Source organism: Scylla paramamosain, chromosome 11 (genome assembly GCF_035594125.1).
Source record: "Scylla paramamosain isolate STU-SP2022 chromosome 11, ASM3559412v1, whole genome shotgun sequence".
Taxonomy (NCBI): Eukaryota; Metazoa; Arthropoda; class Malacostraca; order Decapoda; family Portunidae; genus Scylla; species Scylla paramamosain.
This window is the reverse complement of record NC_087161.1, coordinates 19,966,023-19,983,297: the sequence shown is the minus strand read 5'-3', so window position 1 is coordinate 19,983,297 and position 17,275 is coordinate 19,966,023. Positions and strand designations below refer to the sequence as shown.

General features: G+C 38.6%; 2 protein-coding genes and 1 long non-coding RNA gene across 4 annotated transcripts in view; 2 read left to right on the top strand and 1 right to left on the bottom strand.

Annotated features, from left to right (window-relative positions):
- The first annotated feature begins 2,593 nt into the window (after positions 1 to 2,593).
- Positions 2,594 to 6,002, top strand: LOC135105034 (vacuolar ATPase assembly integral membrane protein vma21-like). The gene is made up of 3 exons (XM_064012932.1): positions 2,594 to 2,739; positions 3,100 to 3,205; positions 4,392 to 6,002. The coding sequence occupies exons 1-3, from the start codon at positions 2,683 to 2,685 to the stop codon at positions 4,526 to 4,528; spliced, it is 300 nt and encodes a 99-aa protein (XP_063869002.1). The 5' UTR covers positions 2,594 to 2,682; the 3' UTR covers positions 4,529 to 6,002.
- A 1,433-nt stretch (positions 6,003 to 7,435) lies between these two features.
- LOC135105033 (uncharacterized) lies at positions 7,436 to 16,454 on the top strand. The gene is made up of 5 exons (XM_064012931.1): positions 7,436 to 8,227; positions 9,070 to 9,202; positions 9,490 to 9,621; positions 10,853 to 11,027; positions 11,670 to 16,454. The coding sequence occupies exons 1-5, from the start codon at positions 7,929 to 7,931 to the stop codon at positions 12,434 to 12,436; spliced, it is 1,506 nt and encodes a 501-aa protein (XP_063869001.1). The 5' UTR covers positions 7,436 to 7,928; the 3' UTR covers positions 12,437 to 16,454.
- The window catches only part of LOC135105035 (uncharacterized), a 52,584-nt gene continuing 51,099 nt past the window's right edge, over positions 15,791 to 17,275 (bottom strand). For both annotated transcript variants that reach the window (XR_010270674.1, XR_010270675.1), the window contains 2 exons: positions 16,402 to 16,808; positions 15,791 to 15,914 (listed from right to left, as the gene is read on the bottom strand). This is a non-coding gene — a long non-coding RNA (uncharacterized LOC135105035). The remainder of the gene's footprint in view (positions 15,915 to 16,401; positions 16,809 to 17,275) is intronic.

Genomic DNA, 17,275 nt, shown 5'->3' with positions numbered 1-17,275 from the left:
TTCCCATAACTATGCTGATTTTTTTACACTAAAAAGCATGACAATGAAAGATTTGTGACAGATTTTTAACCTGGATCAAGTAAGGTCACAAATTACATAGTACCAAATTATGATTAGAGCTTTCACTTGTTCTGGAATCTCAGAAAAGTTCTATGGGAACCTCAACCATACACAGAAATAAGAGGTTAATGATTTGCACTGCTGCTGGGTCAGGTCTGAGATTATGAAAGATACACGTGCATCTTTAAATACAATATTACATAATTGCACACTTGTATAAAGTAAGAAAGCACTTGTGGATGAAGTCCACCCTCACCCATTCAGCACAATCCTACATCCAGCCCACACAAACAGTCATAACACCACATAGCTACTGTCATCTATATACATAACATCCAACCATAGCAAACCAAAATACCCATAAGATCACATAAGCCAGTATTTCGAAAGATGGGGTGCTAGCATCCCAAGGGAACTGATATCAATTTTAGGGAGAGCTAGACAATGGTGCATGTATGGAGCCAATGTTCCTCGCTAGTGTTGCAAAGTTATGACGGTTATTTTCTACAAGACTTTATATATATATATATATATATATATATATATATATATATATATATATATATATATATATATATATATATATATATATAAAATCTTTGACCTAATTTTCAACTAATAAGGCATTTTAATGTGGTAATGACACAATGAGTCATACTAACACGCCACACTTTATTCTGCATTAGCTTTGTGGAGCGTGTTCGGTATGGGCACTGCCACTCGAGTACGTGCAACAGTTTCGTGTTTGACGGAAGATGTGAGATTGCGTCACTAAAGGTAGCAGTTAGGTCTCTAACCAGATATTGGAGTTATTGAGAGATAAATTACCTAGACTGACTATAGAGAATGCTAGGATCGGAAAAACAAAAAAATGCAAAAGCAAACCCAATCACACTCATCCAAACACAAGACCAATGACATAATAAAATTCTACATCTTAAAAACTCTGGTATTCATAGATAAGGAGAAAAATGTTTTGTGTACCCGTGACCGGGTGTCTTCTTGGTGTGTCCATATATCTATACTGCTAAGGATCAAGCAGCACACCATGGGAATTGGATGAAAATGTTGGTAGAAATCAAATCTGGCCGTAGTTCATGGGTGTTTCAAGATTACTACATTCAAGAGGACTCTGTATACGGCTTCTGTTCTCTCTGTAACTTCAAGTTTCCTTTCTAATTTTACTATTGCCGCTGTAGTAGACGGTCACTGTTCTTTTCCTATGTCTATTAACAGCGATGTTCTTCATGGTTCTGTCATCTACTCTCTTCCTATTATTCATCAGTGATTCTAGATCAAGCTTCTTGTCCTATCCAATCCTACGCTGATGATATCACCCTGCACTTTTATGCATATTTTTATAGACGTCCTACCCTTCAAGAAAGCCACAGAATGTTTGATTTCTGACACTTCTGTAATTTCTGATTGGAGCAAAGCAATTTTAGTATTGCTCAATGCCTTAAAAATTCAATTCCTCCATGTATCAACTCAATACAACCTTTCAGATAACTATCCCCTCTTCTTCAATGACACTCAGCTGTCTTGTCTTCTATATTGAACATCCTCGGTCTGTCATTTACTTATAATCTGGAAACTTCACATCTCATCTTTCGCTAACACAACTTATATGAAGTTAAATGTTCTATTCTGAGTCGTCTCCGTCAGTTTTTTTTCTCGCCCCACCTCCTCAGCTGCTAACTCTGTACAGGGTACACTTCACGATGTATGAGGGGGTTCCACTCATACCACTATTTTAGACATGGTGGAATCAAAAGTTTTTCGTATTGTTAGTTCCTCTCCTCTAACTGGTTGTCTTCAGCCTGTTCATCGCCGCAATGTTGCATCTCTTATCTTCTACCGCTATTTTCATGTTGTTTTCCCGTGGTCTCGCTGCTGAAGACTTTCTACTTTCATCCCTATTCTGGCCACCTCTCTAATGCAAGAGTTAACAAATATTCTCAATCATTTATCCCTTTTTCTGGTAAACTCAGGAACTCCCCGCTTACTTATCGAGATGTCAAGACATTTATCCTCCAACTGTTGTCGATCGATTGTTTAACCTTTAGGGACTAGCACCTGTGTTTTTTTTTTTTTTTTTTTGGTTGTTCTTTGAGTCACTCTTGCATACAAAAAATACACAGTCCTTGCTACAGTCCTTCTCAGTCACATATTAGTTTTTTTTTTTCCTTCTGGTGCAATAATTTCAAACTCAGATCATTTCGAGGATCAGTTGAGGTCTCGAAGACCATCAATGTAATTAACTGTATACTGTCAAAAATGGAATTTGCAACTTATTTTGCTGGTTGGTTTATCCTGTGCTAGTAATTTTTATACGGAATAAATCATAATCATGTACCAGGAGTAGCTTTCAGATAAATGACAGGGCAGTGATGGTTTTTAGCTTAACACTGCAGTTATATATATATATATATATATATATATATATATATATATATATATATATATATATATATATATATATATATATATATATATATATATATATATATATTATACGCATATAAAAATTCAATACGAGCGTAAGATATTTTCATAGGGTCAGCTGATTGTCAACAGACGCCAAAGTTTAGCCGCGTAGTGCTGTCTGTCACCGTGTTCATAATGGCGAGTAAGACTGTAACAGCTATCCCAGGTGGAGACAGCTTCCTAGGAGACAAGGTTAGTAGTTCCTCCTCCTGCTGCTGCCTGTCTGTGGAGGTTCTAGAGCCGTGTTGCTTTGTAACATTCAGGTCATTATCAGGACCGGTGGGTGTTGCTGATAGCAAGATGTTTTCACTCAGCTTACCTGTCATGTTTCCATTTATATGTCTTGATAGATTTTCAGACACGTTCTAGATGGTTTGTGTTAACAGGTTACAAGCAAGTCCAGACATTGCATTCCCAATGAGAGAAGTCTAAATGAAAACCTCCGGTAGATTTTTTTTTTCACTTCCATGTTTCATTATATTTCCTATAAAGAACATTCAGTTTACTTAGAGACTGTTTGTATATGCATATTACATTGTTATGTTCTTCTAGGGCCCTACTGAAGGCTTGCTGATTGCTGCAGTGCTACCCTATGTACTGATGATAATTCTTCTACCCATTGGCAGTTTCTTCTTCACCAAGTCCTTTGTATTTCAGGGTAAGTCATAAATGGTGGTATAGATTATTTCTGCTATTCTGTACCTCTTTCTTAATCCACAAGCTAAGGGGCCTGGTGAGCAAGCATTTTCATATGGTAGGGGCAAGCAGTCTTACTATCTGACAGAAACTAGGGGCTTCTCTCGCCACTGGACATGTCCCCAGAGTCACATTAACTGCCATGTGCCAGCCTCTTAGCCATATGACTCTGAGTGGCTTTACCATATCAACTAACCAAATATTCAACTTCCAAATTGTAAGATCTGTGGTTCACTGGATTCCCCAGGAATTATCACAAATTGCTGTACATCAGTCTTTTGTCATTCAAATCAAACTGAGTAGCATAATACTTCTTGGCTATGTAGCATTGAAACACTTCAGAATTAAATAAAAATGAACCTTATAATCTCATAATGGGGACACCTCCCTCAAAATTATGTTACCAAATGAAGAATAAAGTTTACTTCATACTACCTGTTCATTGTGTCTGTCTGGGGATGGAGCATCATCAGCGACGTCACATTTGGCAGCTCCAGTTAATTTTTCCTGTCGACAGAGTGATGTCACTCATGATGCAGTCCATCTTCAGATGGGTATGTGAAATGAGTTGTGTGAAGCAGGACTAAGTAATCATTTCTTATGTTGACTGCGGCTTGATAAGATTGGATCATGGATGAGGGTTTAAAAAAACAGTAGGTGAACTGGTGATTGGTTGTCTGAAGCAGACATCACAGGGTTGGTCAGACAGTTTATAGATGAAATAGATGTTAGCTCAATCCAAAAATCAATAGAGCACTGGTTATTTACATTGTACATGGTGGGAGTTGACCTCCATGAAGCAAAGTATGGTTAAATTTCCAAAATTTGTACCAAGACTTGTAAATTTCCAATGGGTTATGTAGGTATATGAAATATTCCAGATTGTGAGATGTAAAATATGTGAACAGTCAAACATAAATGGTGCTTATTGTGCAAAACTACAGTTATTCATGAGCTTCCAAATATATCCTTTATAAGTTCTTTCCCATTCTTGTCTTTGACAAGTTTGTTTTAAGGGTCATGCTTTTTTTTTTTTTTTACTGGAGGACAGGAAGTGCTTTCTTTTATTAATTGCTGCCTTCCTTATGTATGAAACGTACTGCACTTGACAGAAGGTAGTAAAATTTCAACTGCATTGCATTTTCCAGAGATACTGGCTTACAGTGACACCACTGCCAATGTGTATGCTGCCATCTCTTCTGTGATTCTCCTGCATGTACTGTTGGCTCTCTTCATCATCAAAGCCTTCAAGGAATACCCATCCAAGGGTGTCAAGCAAGACTAAGTTTGTAAGTTTTCCTTAGTATCATGTAATATGAGCTTCACTGGGGTTTTACATTTCACAACTTAAATGATGTGTGCATTAAGTTTATTATTTGTATATATGGGCCATTAACTATATTGAAAGGTTTGCAATACACAAATAATGCAATGGAATGTGTTACATATCTAGAGTGGGATCACCCTTACTATTTTTCTCACCCTTGTTTGGGAACCTGGTATCACAATATGTGTTACCTAGCCCAGGTTATAATGTTAATGTTAATCTTATTTGTATGGTGGACTTCGGATAACACTAAGTAACCTAACTGTACACAGGCCTGAGACAAATTAGGCTACTTAGCTGGAGTTCCCAGCATGATGGTAGAGAGTAAGCTGAGGTGCTGAGTGGCTGGCTGGTAGGCAGACCCTATGTACAGTCCCATAAGGAACTGGTGTGTATCTGCATTGGAACATGCTGTGTGCACACTTACAAACACTGCAGCAAGGAGTTTGGATCTTCTGACCCCAGATCCTTTCTTTAACAAAAATGGAAGTTAAAGGGAAAACAATCTTAGATGTAGGTCAATTACATTTTTTTAGGGAAAGTTTTTGTATCATGTCTTGCTTGTAATAGAGTTAAAAATTACATTGATATTGCATCATTTTAATAATTTCTGTACATCAGGATTTATGAAAAATGTTTATATATGAGTCAGAAACATATAGAAATTAAGACTGATAGTCATGCGTTTGTTAAATTTTAAGTTGTAAATCAGAGAAATATTTTAATTAAATTGAACATAATCAAAATTACCTTTACAGTAATAAGTAAAAGTTGCAGTGTACCATCAGTCTTCAGCAGAAATTAATTTTTAGAAGTGTACCTTTCGCTTAGCTAAGGTAACAGGTATTTTCCCCTCATTATATGTATACCACTGATGTACCATTTCCCTTGACTCCAAAGGCTGGCTTGATTGGCCATTTAGCTGGACCAACCATCATGTAATGATATTGAACAGACCAGAAGGAGATTGTACACATTACATTCACTAAGAAAACAGATTATTGCATGTTTTTTTATTTAGTTTGAAAATGCCATTCAGGAGAGGGTTAAGAGGTGACCTCAGCCCCACACTTGCTGTTGTTATTTTGGTTACTGGTTGTGATGCCAGTGTTTGACAAGCCTCACAGGGCTTCGGAATATGCATGAATCTGAAAGAAACTGTGAAATATTTAGTAAACTTTGCAAGATTTGTAGCTCTCATATATCACATGTTGCATTATGAAGCAGTGTGGGACGTCACAAGGACCTGTGAATTTCTTACAAACATTGGCAGTCAAGGATTACCTCCCTTTTACAAGCATCTCCTCATTTCTGAGCCACCATTTGGCATAAACTACAGAGTATGTGATGATGGGAGATGCACAGCAATGAGCCCTGCACAACTTTTTGGACAGGGTGATTTGTATATTTTATAATAAACTTTCTGTGTGAAGTAATGGTGTTTCCCTGGCCTTTCTACTTTCTCCAGGTGACTTTAGCCATTACCACAGACATCTGGAACAGGAGTGTATTCTGCCATGAATTAATTACTGGCAGCATGAACCTTTTAAAGGAAGTCTGGCTTCTTAGAAATTGGTGTTCCACTATAACACTATGTATTTGGGATAACTTTATTATTTTGGAAAATTCCTTTTTGGTATAGGAAATGCAAACTGACCCTTACAGTAAACATTCATGCTAGTTACCTATTGTAAAAAAGGAAAAGTATATTATTCATGAGTTTGTTATTTCTATGAATTATCTATTTATTTATTTATTTAGTATTTATTTATTTATTTAGATTTATGTAGTATTTTATTTAATGAATGTTCTAGTGTGTTCTTACATGCATACATGTCAAAAAAAAACTAAAAAAACTAAGCTTTATTAGTTTTCTCAGAAACAAGTGATCATAGAGGAGCCACAAGCATCACGGACAGTAGTGGTGAACACCCAGCATTGTTCATTGGCTCTCAAAACTGATCATCCCTGACATGGCTCATGCTTACAAAGGAAGTTAGTTTTTGTTCTAGGATACCATAATTAATTTCTAATCAATAAGAGAGAGACAGGGGGGTGGGGGGGTAGACTGTAGGATATTCCTAAGTCATGTATGTATTGTGTAGTTACTTCTGTGTGGTGTTATGTCAAAAGTAGTCAGATTTTCACATGTCTTCAGTGTTAACAAATAACATTGATGGGCTTGTGTGGTGTGATGTGTAAAAAAAAAAAAAACTGCTTCATATAATAATAATAATAATAATAATAATAATAATAATAATAATAATATTAATAATAATAGTAGTAATAGTAGTAGTAGTAGTAGTAGTAGTAGTAGTAGTAGTAGTAAAATAATAGTAGAATAATAATAACAATAATTATGATAATAATAAGTAATAGTTAATATCATTATTGTTGTTGTTGTTGTTATTGTTTTAATTGGGAGTATAATAATAATAATAATAATAATAATAGTAATAGTAGTAGTAGTAGTAGCAGTAGTAGTAAAATAATAGTAGAATAATAACGATAACAATTATGATAATAATGATAGTAATAGTTAATATTATTATTGTTCTTGTTATTATTTTAAATGGGAGTACGACAGGCTCACGAACAAATATAGCTCTGTGACGAATGGTCAAAAGTTTAAGAGATAATGCATTGAAGAACACTTTAAATGCCAGTCTCCCATTACCCATTACCTCATTTTTATTTATTCATTTATTTTTGTTGTGCTTCCTACCAAGCAAGTCATCGTGGCTATTCCAACTGTAACTATGGAAACAAACTTCAAAGATACGATTGTTTTCTTAACACCAAGAGTTAAGGTATTTGCAATGAGTGTATAGCTGTTTAGTCTCTTCCTTATGGTGGTAGCCGCAGGCAAGAGAGGCAGGGCCACTTGGTGCACTGCGCGAGGCAACGGAGAGCCAGGGAGCGTGGCACTCACCCGACACACGTGGCTGTGTTTATATCGGGGTGAACATATGTCCTTTTTATTCTTCGTGGACCGTGGTGCGGGAGGTTTGCGGGAAGCAGGGAAACACGAGTATTGACCTACAGCCCCTAACAAAGGACTTTCTAGATCGCAGCAGCTTAACCAATCCCAGAGCTGGGTTTCCGTGACGTCGCCTGCTGGGCGGAACGTTTGGTGTTCGTTTGCACTTACAGGACTTGAGTGTAATAGTCAGGAGTTTCCATGATCAGTGTAGGATATTGTAAGGAGAACAGTGAATGTTATTATATGAAAGGATGGTCATCTATTACAAATGAATGCGTTACAGAGGGAGATAGTTGGTAGGAGGGTGGTGGCGGCGCCGAGAGTGTGGCCGGACGAGACACACTGAGACACTTACAGGTGTTTGTAAATATTAACATGGCTTCCAACTTCTACCACTCCATGGTGCAGCAGCCAACTTTTGTGCCGCCTGCACAGAATTCTGTTCTACCTGAAGCTCCCAAAGAAAAGAAGAAAAGAACAAGAAATCCTGAAAACTGGAAAAAAGAGAAAAGAAAACGTGCCATCCTGTCCGGCCAGCCATACGTGAACACCAAGGGGGAACTGGTCGGGCCGAGGGCCATCGGGCCGGACTGTAACTGTAAGAATAAGTGTTTTACGGCAGTCAACGATGAAAATCGCAACGCCATATTCAACGGCTACTATTCCCTGAACAGGTAGGTACAGGCGGCTATACATGCCTGAAGCCAGGCAGGTGTGTCACACCACTCCACTGCCTCCCTCCATCCTCTGTGGGACCTGCACCTCATATGTGACACGATATACTGCGGTTAATTTTAGATTTGTTAACTCATTTTAGCCATCGAGATACTCGGAATGACTATATTTAGCACAAGAGGGAAGCAGTTTACCAAATAGCGTGTAACTTAGTTAATGACTATCCGCTTAAATTATATTGTGACGTTATTCCCGTATAATTTTTTGGTTTAGTGATCAGTGTATATCTTGTCTTCTACAAAAATTTTGGCAGATATTAATAACAAGGATCTGCTTACCAGTCTTCAGCGACTTTTTATTTATTTATTTTATTCATATATTTATTATTTATTTATTTTTTTACCTAACAATAGTTTGACATGCAAGTCCACTGCATGCCACTGATGGTAACACTTGCCACAGCTTTTAACAGCTGCTGTAGCCACTGTAGTGTGCTGCCAGTGCTTAGCATCTGTTACTATCTTCCAGAAATTTTGTATATGTGTAGCAATTTGCTGTTTGTTTTAAACATCTAGAATCAGGGTGCCTCATATGTTTAACTAACTGCCTGCAAACACACACACACACACACACACACACACACACACACACACACACACACACACACACACACACACACACACACACACACACACACACACACACACACACACACACACTCTCTCTCTCTCTCTCTCTCTCTCTCTCTCTCTCTCTCTCTCTCTCTCTCTCTCTCTCTCTCTCTCTCTCTCTCTCTCTCTCTCTCTCTCTCTCACTGATCTCCACAATTCATGTCACACAGCTATGATGAGCAGAATGCCTACCTCTATGGCCTCATTCGCCGCCACGACATTCAACGGAAGAGAAAGCCTGTCTCAGAACGGAGGACATGCTCATACAAGTATTATGTGCGAATCAAGGGGAAGGAGATCCAGGTTTGTGTGGGGATGGGAAAGGCAAGTGGTTCATACATTTTGAAACTGATGAACTGCATATCTGGCTCAAATCAAATCATTACTTCCTCAGTCCACGTGTGCAGAGTGCCAAAAAGTGCTGATTATTGCTACACTGTATCTTTATGGGAGTCTTTTGAACTATTGTACTTTAAAAACCTGTAATTCTCTTTTTGGTATAATCTTAAGTCAGTATTATAGCATCTGAAAATTTCTTGATGTTAGTTTGGCTTCTTTGGAACACTGTTTCAAATGACTTCATATTTCAGGTTTGCAAGAAAGCCTTTGCCAACATACATGGCATATCAGACAAGAAAATCAGAACATTGTGCATCAAGCATGAGCAGAATATTTTATTTCCCCGTGATAATAGAGGGAGGCATCGGAACAGACCAAAAAAGGTGAGACCATGAAGGTATAGGTACTGTTTTTAGTCATACCGAGTAAATGACTCCTTTCATAGACTGTCTTCCCACAGCTAACATGGAAGACAGAAAAGAGGAGTGTACCAGAATAAACCATGTACAGGGAGGACCTGTTATACGAGCATCCATTATACAAGAAACTGATAATATGAGATGTGTAAATTAGGGACTATTTTCTTTATATGAGTGCAAAAATCCGATGATATGTGCTTCAGTCTGAGGTGAGTAAAATTACAAAATTTAAAATGTGTGCCTTCCTGCACCATCCTGCTAACACATCCGGGCTGTATGGTGATGTATGATGATTCAGATGTGCAGGGACAAGTTTGTGAGCACTGAAAAAGAACTGCACATCCTTCCCCTGTCCCTTACCTATCATTCATCTCCTGATTCTCACCAGCCATCTTTTAAACTGAACTTGATGTCTCTCAGACTCCCACCCTTACGACCTTACTGCTGGTTATTACACTTGTACTCTGTCATCATTGTGCTTGCAAGCACATTTACAGTACAGTATAACTACAGTGTACATTGCTTTATGTGAATGACTGGTGCTTGGATGTGTTAGTGTTATGCTGGCATGTTCTTTCATTTTTTATCTTTGGTGTGTGTGTGTGTGTGTGTGTGTGTGTGTGTGTGTGTGTGTGTGTGTGTGTGTGTGTGTGTGTGTGTGTGTGTGTGTGTGTGACTGGCCACTTGGTGTATAGATTGTGCCTTATTTTGCTTCATGTGCCTCATTTTGCCTCCCAAGTCTTAACTAAGCTTCCCAAGTGGCCATTGTGTTCCAGTGTGCATCCTAGCAGTAAGTCTAAGTGAGCTAGAATACCAATAACATTTGCAAAGAAGATATAAATTGTTAAGAGGCACAAGAGTGGTTTGTGAGTTATCCTCCCTGACACATTAGCTACACATTGGTGAGTGTTATGCATGTTTTATGTTTATGTAATATAAAATCATGTTTTTTGTATGCAGTTTTCTCTTTCAAGTTGCTCTATTGTGTTTGGTATCGTACATTATAGCTTGAAAACTTACCTTTGACAGGATCACAGAATCTAAACCTTGTTTTGCCATTAGTTATGTGTTTCGTTATATGAGAATTCACTATACAAGCAATTGAAATGGAACCTATCTGCTCGTATCATTGCGACCTTCCTGTATAATGTTCATGAGACATTACAATTTTTTCTGACAACTGATTAACTTACAGGTGACCCCAGAATTGGTGACCCTGATCAAACACCACATTCTTAAGATGCTCTCTGGGCCTAATGGCAGTGACTACATCAAGACAGACAAGAACCAAGGTCCTGATGTAAATATCTCTAAACTTCATAAGAACTTCCTTCAGCAGTATGAACCTGAGGCTATAGATATGGAGACTGGTGAGTGGTGATTGTGATGGTATTGTATGCAGGGATTCATACATTATTTTCCAGCTACTTAAGGTCACTAGCTTTGAATTGAGTTAAAATGGTGAACAGATCACAGAGTAGGATAAATTATGAGCAAAAAGGATTTAGAAAAGATAGGGTATTTGTATCAGATCCTCCACTCAGAATGGTAGTTGAAAAATGTTAATGATTGAGAAGAAAGTTAACACTGCATCCATAGATCTTAAGAAGACATATGAGTGAACTGGAAGTGAAGTGAGAGAATAGAGTGCTGGAGTATGTGAGAAAATTAAGTAAGAAGAGAATGAGAGAATTGAATTATGAGAGGATGGAATGCAGGGACAGGAATGAATGGAGACTTCCCATGGTCATACTCTTGGAAGAGCTTGTATGATATTGTTAGATATGTATAGATAAAATAAAATGGAATTTTTGCCTTCACTCTAGAGTAGGAAATATATGGCTGGAAAGGTATTAGTACTGGAAATGTACTAGAACCATTTCCAACATTTAGTTGATATTATTGATGTCATATTCTGGTCAGTTCTCATAACCATAATTTATGCATCAAGCTCTCACACATGGCCACACAAGTGCAAAGTTTACATGGCATTCCCTCTGCATTCTTGACAGACAAGGTGATCAAGGACTATGATGCAAAAGTCAAGTCTTGGCTCTACTTCAAGGTTTTTCATGAAGAATTCAAATCAATGGATTTCAACACTGTCAAAAGGAAGCTGTCTGACCTCCGTAAGAGTCTAGAAGCCTCAGGGGCTATCCAAACTACGAAAAAGAAAACTCCTAAGCAATCTCGCTCCCGGCAGCGCTCACAAGAAGTCCAAAACACACGCAACACCCCTGCCAACCTAACAGAAGCACCAGTGCAGACACTGGGTGTGACCATGTCAGCAGCACCAGGCACCCAGATGACTGGATATATGGGCAGCCAGCAGCCTCATGCACTGCCTCCCAACCTACAGCTGAGTGTGCTGGGGCTACAGCACACAGGGGCACCCTTCAACCCTACTTCAGTCCAGCAACCCCAGCAACAGCCTCTCAATCTCCAGACTGGGGGCAATGGAAGTGGCCAAGGGGGAGAACAACCTCAGGCCTTGCCCCTCAACCTTCATTCCATGGGGGGCCACGTGCCCTCCTACTACCTCTCTCTTGGCCACATGTCCAACCTCATCTCTTTGCCAGTGTCTTCTGGAGGAGGAATACAATCTGCAAACTCTCAGACTGCTAATTTCACTGCACAGCACAACATGCAGCCGTTCATCCCTGCACACACAGTCAGTGCACAAGCTGAGTCCGGACCAGGAGGAGGACAGCCCCATGTCATCCAGGGTGGGGTAGGGGTCACTTATACTGGTCCTCAACACAACCCAAACATGTACTGATTGCCACAGCTTCCTTGTGATAGTCAGTGAGTGTCTGTCCTTATCTTGTAAGGATACACAGGAAGTGTGTCAAAGTTATGCAACTCGGTGAAAGACAATGTTTGTACATTTTTTTGCTACATTATTAAGGTGTTCTTAAGTTGTGGGAAGCTGAGAGGAAATTCATCATTACTATAGAGTTCATAAAGTTAGCAAACCATGGCTGTGCTAGAATAGCTGATGAATGAATCCTTTCCTGTTGCTGTATACTTTTGTATTATGGCTTCATCACCCACTTATTAATTAATACTGAAAGTCTCCATCTCTGGAGAGTACATATACCTCTTAGGCGGGCATTAAACAAACAATATTGTAATGAATATGAATGAAATTTTTAGTAATTGTTAATAATTATGTTTTTATAGTAATTATTGTTAATGTGTGTTGTAACTAAACACAAAGTGACTTTTGGTTTTGAGTTGTCATTTTATTTGTCTGAATACTTTGAATGATCTGACCCACCATTTATTTTCTTATAGAGAACTGATGTGAATAGTCAACTAAAAGAACAGTAATTTTCCTTGGGCTGAATTTTGGCATGGTTCCTTAGTACAGTAATTCCCTCAATAACTAGACTCGCCAATATCCAGACAGAACTGTATCTGGATATTAAACTGGACACATTCAGTCAAGTATCCAGACATATACCAGCCACCATTGTGATTTGAGTTTCCTGCCATGCACCTCCTTTTCTCTCATCTTCTTTCACAAGCAAGGTGACATGATTAATGTTGTGGCAACAAGTGGTTTATCCACGAGTAATCTGCATGCTCAGGTATAAGAATTATATACGGAAATATGTATACAATACATAACCTGTATGTACTTTTATTATTGGCAGATATATTGTATATATTTGTAGTGATTTTTCATAGTGGTATTTCTTACTTTTACTATTTTTGTTCCGTGTACCTACACAGCCATAACTCTTCCCTGTTCTTGCTGAGCCTTTGATCATGGTCACATCTTTGCTGTTGTCACCTGTTGCCTCTTACCATGGAGCACATGTCTGCTTTTGTGGTTGTGCCATGGCTTCTTCAAGGCTTACTTACTCTCTCATGCCTTTCACTGCTGAGAATGATTTTTTATGATGTATTATCACAAAAAAATTTAACATTTGTTTCCATAAGTTATGAGGCTTCATTTGACACAGGCACATACAGAAAACATATAAATCACTGAGAAAATGCAATTACAGGTACTGTGGCAGATATAGGACAATAACATAGAAAGAAAGAAAAAAAAACACCATAAATAAGCATTTGTGACAAATATAGAAGAAATTTATCTTAAAATTGGCTGTATATGAATATAATACTTTACAATACCATTTCCCATGCCAGTATTACTGATTTACAGTAAATGATGCAAATGAAATGGATATTCAATATCTGGACAGACATGCTGTGAACAAATTGAGATGGATATTGAAGGGATTACTGTACATAATTTGATGCTTTTGGTACAAAGAACTCATCACAGTTTACTGTGTATCACACACACTCAGACACATTACTTACTATATAAGTATCATAGGTGCATCAAAGCTTATGTACGAGTATCATACACCTCTACACTATCTCTGTATACCCTCTGTAAAGGAGGTAGCTGAGACAAGGTATTTCCATAACTACGTTCACATTCATGATAAGCTAGTACATTCACAAGTATCCTCCACATTTGAACCCCTGGACATTAGGGAAGAAAGTACTGAACCTCAAAGTATGAGGGCTGTTCACTGAGTTTTTGGCCTAACATAGAAGGGGAGACAGGAGCCTGTCTTGGCTGGAAGACATTCATACATGTACCAACAAGTAATGCATGGACTGGCATCCTCTCAGTGATTTTATTCAGTTCAACGGTGACTTTTTGTGAGTAGGGATGGTGCCTTTTGGCAAAATGAAAGAAGTTGAACAGCGGGCTTTGATAATGTTTTCCGTGATTCAAGGGAAAGCGCCACAGTTGATTCATAAAGAATTGAGGATAGCACTAAGGGAATTGCCCTATTCTCTTCCACTGTCAAACATTTTGGTGTTTTTCTTAAGCAGGAGATGGATTTGTTGTTACCATCTTGCACAATCACCAACTTTTCCAAGGTGTCTGCCCAATGGATACCAGGAATGCTACTGCTTGACTAGAAGAGGAACCAGATAATGACATCAACAGAGATGTTGGCCCTCATGAGAGCAGATCCAGAGGGATTCATGGCCCAAATCATAACCCATGATGAAACGTCGGTTTCTCATTTTGATCCAAAAACCAAAGTTGAACCAAAGCCAAATCTAAGCAATAGAAGTATCCCTCCTCTCTGACACCATAAAAATTCAGGGTCATGAAGTCATCCCAGGTTATGGTAACGTGTTCTCGGACCCTGAAGGGATCCTCCTCATGTAATTCTTGGATCATGGTTGTACCATTAATGGACCATAATATGCTGATCTACTGGGGAAGCTTCAGGAGGCTCTGTTTGAAGAATGCTGAGGGAGAGTGACCTGAGGTGTTCTCTTGCATGGCAAGAGTATGGTGACCCGTCAATAAAGTGGTGTCCTGTGGCTTCAAATTGTTGCCCCATCCCCCTTATTCCCCTGATCTGGCACCATCTAACTCACTTTTCCCACATGGAGAAGCAGCTGCAGGGCATCTCTTTCACTGATGACAGAGACCAAAGGAGGTCATGGAGGTTTTGGAGGGATTCAACCCACTATTCCTCAGAGATAGATTTTTGCAGTTGAAGACAAAACTGGAGAAATGCATCACAGTTGAAGGTGATTATGTTGGAAAAAAAAAAAAAGTTGAGTGAACCTTTGCTCTTTTTTTACACCTGGGTTAGGCCAAGAACTCAGTGAACATCCCTCATATTAGTGTCCGTTGTGCAGCATAGTAAACAACTTCCACATCAGGGCTAACAGCAGAGCTAATATACCCTTGCTGCTCTGTAGTACTAGACCTATCAGACTCACTGCATCAGACCCGATCAGTTTTTAGATCTGATGCAGAATCTTGCATCAAGGCAATCAAACTTGTTCCTTTTCATGCATTCACAATTTCTTCATTAATTCCTGTTATGCAGAATTACTCTTCCCTGCTCCTTAACCATCTTTCTTGCAGCTAATGCTCTCTCCACATGATTAATTTGCTCCTGTGGTCTCTGTGGTCTTCCACTTAGCCTTATACCTTTCAAGTGAGATCTTGTTATTTCACAGTATAATCATATAGTAGGCTTAGATCACTTTAAAGGGAGGATAGCACAAATGAAACATTATGCCACTCCTTGACATAAGTTGGGTGATTCTATAAAACAGTAGTGCTTAGCTCATTGCTGATATGATGAGAGTTTAATCCTGGTGTCTGGCAGCTCCTCAGTGAAAGCATTGGCTCACTTCATATCATCAGGATGAGCTTTTTGGTCCAAGGCAACTGACTCAAGGAATGCTTTGATCTGACAAATGAAATATATTACAATGAGAAATGTCATATATAATAATGTATATGCAGTGCAACAAATTTCAGTTCATGTACCACACAGTGCAATACACATTACTGAGGGCCAAAGACTAATTTTTCCCAGATGTGCAGTGATTATTATGACACAAACAGAAGAGTGGACATAATATTCATAATTTTCTGACCTACATTTCTCATTCTGTGCCCTGAGAATGTTGGTCATCAGCTAAATGATTATGATACATTGTTAAATCAGGGAAGGTTTGTTGGTTTAAAACAATTACTGGCTCACCTATTCTTCAAGGCAGCCATGTGACACTGGTATCTTGTGTCCAGTGGATTGTAAAGTATTTTGTAATAGAATACTAAATAATTATACAATGCATGATGGGAGGGGAAAAAAGGAAAGAAAAAAAGTAAATGATTATGACATACCCATGGACATGAAGAATCACGGATATTGGAAGATTTGTAATACGTACTTTGTAAAAATAAGGCATTATGAGGCCATACATAAAACCCTCACTCTGTGCCACTTGTGAATTTTTTGTTTCCTTGATGACCTGGCAAGGTAAAAACATGGCATGAGAACTCTCCCAATTCATGTAAACATTGCACTATTGTTCTGTACACTGATGTCTTGTGGTGCAGAACGTGGCAACACTTGCACCTTGTTACTTTGACTTGCATAATTAACTCAAGGATTACCAAGCATACGTCTGATCTAAAATGGATGCTGACCAAAACTGGGGATTGATTACAAAAACTTCTGTACTATAGTTCCTTTATGATGAAATGTAATAGTGGTACTTTAGTAGTATCAGTAGTAGTAGTAGTAGTAGTACCAGCGGATATGACACAGCACAGTCCTGCCTTGTTGATAACCATACTGCAGGAGAGAGAGAGAGAGAGAGAGAGAGGATTAGGGGACACAAGAAATATAAACAAGACGTTGCATATAAATAAGCATTAGTTATTTGGGTTTTCAAGAGTGCCCTTAATATCTAAGTAGTTTAAAAAAAATACAGTGAAAACTGCTTAATATCTATGGCTTTCTGAAGTTATTAAGAGAGAGCAGAGCGTTTAAAAATACGGGCCACAGAGAGACAGACGGGCACAAGCACACTGATAGATAAGGAGTGTGCTAATTGGTGCATCAGTCAGTGGTGGTGGTGTGGGTCGATGACTTCACGTGAGACGGTGATGGTGGCGTTGGTGGCGGTGGAGGTTAGCAATTCGTGCTGACCCTTTCCATGTAAAATCAATATGAAAGGCTCTCTCTCTCTCTCTCTCTCTTTCTCTCTCTCTCTCTCTCTCTCTCTCTCTCTCTCTCTCTCTCTCTCTCTCTCTCTCTCT

Excerpts from the sequence above, each read along its gene's own strand:
- LOC135105034 (XM_064012932.1), top strand. The coding sequence starts at position 2,683 with ATGGCGAGTAAGACTGTAACAGCTATCCCAGGTGGAGACAGCTTCCTA. Across the intron at positions 2,740-3,099 it reads ACAGCTTCCTAGGAGACAAG|GGCCCTACTGAAGGCTTGCT; the intron begins GTTAGTAGTTCC and ends ATGTTCTTCTAG. Across the intron at positions 3,206-4,391 it reads CAAGTCCTTTGTATTTCAGG|AGATACTGGCTTACAGTGAC; the intron begins GTAAGTCATAAA and ends TGCATTTTCCAG.
- LOC135105033 (XM_064012931.1), top strand. The coding sequence starts at position 7,929 with ATGGCTTCCAACTTCTACCACTCCATGGTGCAGCAGCCAACTTTTGTG. Across the intron at positions 8,228-9,069 it reads GGCTACTATTCCCTGAACAG|CTATGATGAGCAGAATGCCT; the intron begins GTAGGTACAGGC and ends CATGTCACACAG. Across the intron at positions 11,028-11,669 it reads GGCTATAGATATGGAGACTG|ACAAGGTGATCAAGGACTAT; the intron begins GTGAGTGGTGAT and ends CATTCTTGACAG.